The 3,621-nt window shown below is 48.6% G+C and overlaps 1 protein-coding gene across 1 annotated transcript in view; it reads right to left on the reverse strand.

The window, feature by feature from the left end:
- Positions 1 to 249: 249 nt before the first annotated feature.
- ALPK3 (alpha kinase 3) overlaps positions 250 to 3,621 on the reverse strand; it is a 46,685-nt gene continuing 43,313 nt past the window's right edge. Inside the window, exons 13-14 of the mRNA XM_044660162.1 lie at positions 2,841 to 2,889; positions 250 to 2,210 (exon numbers count right to left, since the gene is read on the reverse strand). Coding sequence (XP_044516097.1) covers positions 1,859 to 2,210; positions 2,841 to 2,889 — 401 coding nt within the window. The 3' untranslated portion in view covers positions 250 to 1,858. The remainder of the gene's footprint in view (positions 2,211 to 2,840; positions 2,890 to 3,621) is intronic.

Below are 3,621 nucleotides of genomic sequence, written 5' to 3' on the forward strand. Positions count from 1 at the left end.
TTACCACTCTTCTGCCTTGGAACCAATACATAGCATTGACTCCAAGACTGAAGGTAAGGGTTTAAAAAAAAAAAAAAAGAATCCAAGCTTCTTAAGGGCAGGGACTATCTTTTTCCTTTCTTTGTATCTCGATGGTTTAGCCCAGTGCCTGGCATATAGTAGGTGCTTAATAAAGTTTGTTGGTTGATCATTCAGAAGGGAGAGGGCTGTAATGTCAGCATCCACAACTAAAGAAAGGAAAACCAAACAGACAAGCACTCATTGCCTTTATTGCATTCAAAATGGAGCATGCAAGCCCCTTCACCATACAGAGTGTACCCATCCCAGTACAGACCAGAACAAGAGATTCTCAGAAAGGAGGAGCTGTCCCTAAGCTGAGATCCTAGGCCTCAGGCTACATTTTCTTTTTAAGTTCTTAAAGAGAAATCCAGAATCAAAGAAATGAATCAGAGGGCTACTACGCTTCCCCCCAGGACCCCAGACCTCTGTCTGAGAGCTAGGACATAAGAGATCTAGAACCCCTAGATCTAGCTAGGCTAGCTCCTTCCTTCTTCTCTGTCTACCCATCTCACCCAACACACAATCTACCCTGAGCAAAAAATTTCCTTCACTCAACTCTCAGGCACTGGCTGTGCAGGAATATATGAGAATCACTGTAGCTCCATAATATTCTCTACCTCCTCCCCAGCTAAGCACTAGCCCATGTGCCACAGAGGCTGATGCCCGTCTTTAATCGCACTGCAGTGTCTGAGCAGAGCCCAAAGCCCTGATTGCTGGGGACAAACTTGAGAAAGAGAACAGGATGTGAGATGCAAGCAGAGGCAGCAATTTCCCCTGTGCCAGGGTGAAGTCTGGGCCCCATCTCTCAGCAAAGAACAGCCAGTGCTGAATTAAAAAAGGATTCAGCCAAGAAAAAAAGCAAGTGAAAAGCCTAAGTGAGGATCAGAACCTTGGGGAGAAAGGGAATCAGCAGTGAAGAGGGAAATGGGGAAAGGAGGAGAGTGAATGCCCATCATTGTTATAACACACAAGACAAACGGACACGGTGCTAGGGAAGAAACTCTAGGTAGGGTCCCGAGTTTTTCCCCCAAACGCAGAGGCAGGTTAGTTGAAGGAAGAGCTGGGAGACAGGAGGCAAAGTGTCTAGAAGCTGAACAGACTCTGGGTTGGGTGGTTGCCAGCAAGTAGGAGCACCAGCCCAATCCCAACAGACAGGGTTAAGCAGCTTTGGTTAATGCCAAGAGTTCAGTGCCAAGCAATATTGAAAGAGGAAAGCCTCTGCCCAGGGCATTCCCCAGAGAAACCACACTTCAGAATTTGACTATGATGAGGGCAGCCTAAACACCTGGCCTAGGAATGCAAAGGGACCCTCTAGCCAATAGCAACTGTAAACGTCCCGGAGGGCACTACACAGGAGACCCTTGGCACCCAGCACTGTGGTGCTCTCAGAGCACATAAGCTCCAGGCATTTTGCCATGCCAAGGGTTTTTCCTGGCTCCCTTTATGTCCACCAAGCCTGGAGAGAGGCTGTGGGTTCCATACCTAGACATGTACTGAGACCTCAAATGAATGAAACAGAGATTGGCATGAACCATCCCAGCTCATCCCTGAATCCTTCTTTGAGGTCCAGGTCCTCCAGTGAGACCCCAGTGCCGCTTTATACACTGTGGGTCCTCTCTCTCTGAGGCAAGAGGAGAAAGAAGAGGCCTCTTACAGATGTGGGGAGGGTGCTCCTGCAACAGGGGCTACACCCACCCATTCTTTCCACTTTTATGTTAGGATATTGACTGTACGGTTTAAATTGCTTCCTGATTGATCTTTAATCTGGGTGGAGGCCCCCAGCCTCCAATCATGATTATCACATGCCCTGAGCCTTGGAGCCCCTTTCCTGGGTCGTAGTTTGGCTATCCAAGTGTGTATCAGCAGTCTCAGGGGACCTAGGGATGGCCTTCAAGCTTGAGGTGCTCTTCCGGGATCCCTGGGGGCTGGGATGACCTTTCTTCTGAAGCTGGGGGCTCAACTGAGAGGATGAAGGGGCTTTCCTGCCCGAGGAGGGACTCTTGGAGCCCTTGGCCTTGGCCATGGGGTAGAGAGTCTCAAGGCTCTTGAGAGGCTTCAGCCCCAACATCTCACAGTAGGTATTGCATTGATGTGAAACAGCAAACTGCTCAAGGAGGCCTGGAAAGCAGCTTTCCTTGAGACCTTGGTACCTGTAGCCAAACAAAGCAAAGACTGGGACCCTACAGAATTCTTGTCAGCTCTCTGTGACATCCCTCCTCCCACCCGCCCTTGGGATGACCATCAGCCCTAGGACCTAGAACTGATAACCCCAGCAGACAGCCCTCATCTGTTTAACCAGGAGCTGATCACCTGAGCTTCCAAGAGAAGTGGGCTATGGCATGCCTAGACTACCTTGGTGCCCAGCTTCCTCATGATGCCTAGCCATAGCTCGTAGGTCGCCTTGCCCTTTAGAAACTGGTGGATTCCCTGAGGTCCTCTCTGTACAGCATCCTCTAGATGCTATGTCTCCCTAATGCCCCAGAAGCCAAAATATAAATCTGGGGCAGGGAAATTCACTACCTAGGCTGGGAAGGAAGACTTGGAAAAGAGGGAATGAAGCAGGGTAGAGAGGAACTGAGGCAAAGGGAATTCAGTGATCCCCCAGATGTTACAAGGTAGCCCCTCCACAAGCCACCTTTTCTCAGGGACAAAGAGCTTGATGGACATTTAGACCTCTAACACGAAGGGAGAGGAGGGAGGTGACCCTAAAGGGAAGGAATAGAGCAGGACCCTGGAAGCCAACATAGCAGCAGGCAGCTCCTGTCACAAGAATCGCTTACCCTTTAAGCTTGGTAGCTATCTGTACATCCGTCATTTTCCAATCAACACCTAGAAAAGGGCAGAGCGTTGGAGAGCAATAAGTGGGAATGGAAGACGCCTGAAGCCCAGCTTTGAAAGTGTCCCTCTCTCACTGCATTCTGGTCAGTGTTGCTTCTCTCCCCTTCAATCCTCATCCCTGTCAATATGAGAATTGAAGTGGAAGTTTCTAGCCTAGGTTCCAGAGTCCTGGAATCTCAGTGATGGAAGCCATCTCTGGCATCATCTGCCTCAACAGCCATCTCTGACCCACACTTGAAAAAGAAGTGCTTTGCCACAAAACTACTACGTGATCTTCCAGCCTTTGCTGGAAGATGTTCAATGATGTCTTCAGCTCCAGAGACTGACTATTTTACCAGAGACAAACTTCAGAACCCAGCCTAACGTAATCAGTGGAGCACAGTCGGCTTCTCCAGCATGATCAGTGATTACTGTAGTGAAAAATAATAAAAATAAATTGGTAGAAGGTGGCCTGGAGGTCAGGAATATCTGGATTCATGTTTTGACTCTGGGAAAAAACTCACTGTGTGACCTATGGACAAAGAATTAATTTCTCAGTGACCCTACAAAGCTAAAACTATATATAGGCAGGTTACCAGGTACTGTGCTAGGCACATTTATAAGTACTGGCAAATGACAATATAGAAATATGTACAGAGTAAATCGGGAGTGTCTCAGAGAGAAGGTGCGCACGTGTGTGTGTGTGTGTGTGTGTGTGTGTGTGTGTGTGTGTGTGTGTGTGTG

Source organism: Gracilinanus agilis, chromosome 2 (assembly GCF_016433145.1).
Source record: "Gracilinanus agilis isolate LMUSP501 chromosome 2, AgileGrace, whole genome shotgun sequence".
NCBI classification, from domain to species: domain Eukaryota; kingdom Metazoa; phylum Chordata; class Mammalia; order Didelphimorphia; family Didelphidae; genus Gracilinanus; species Gracilinanus agilis.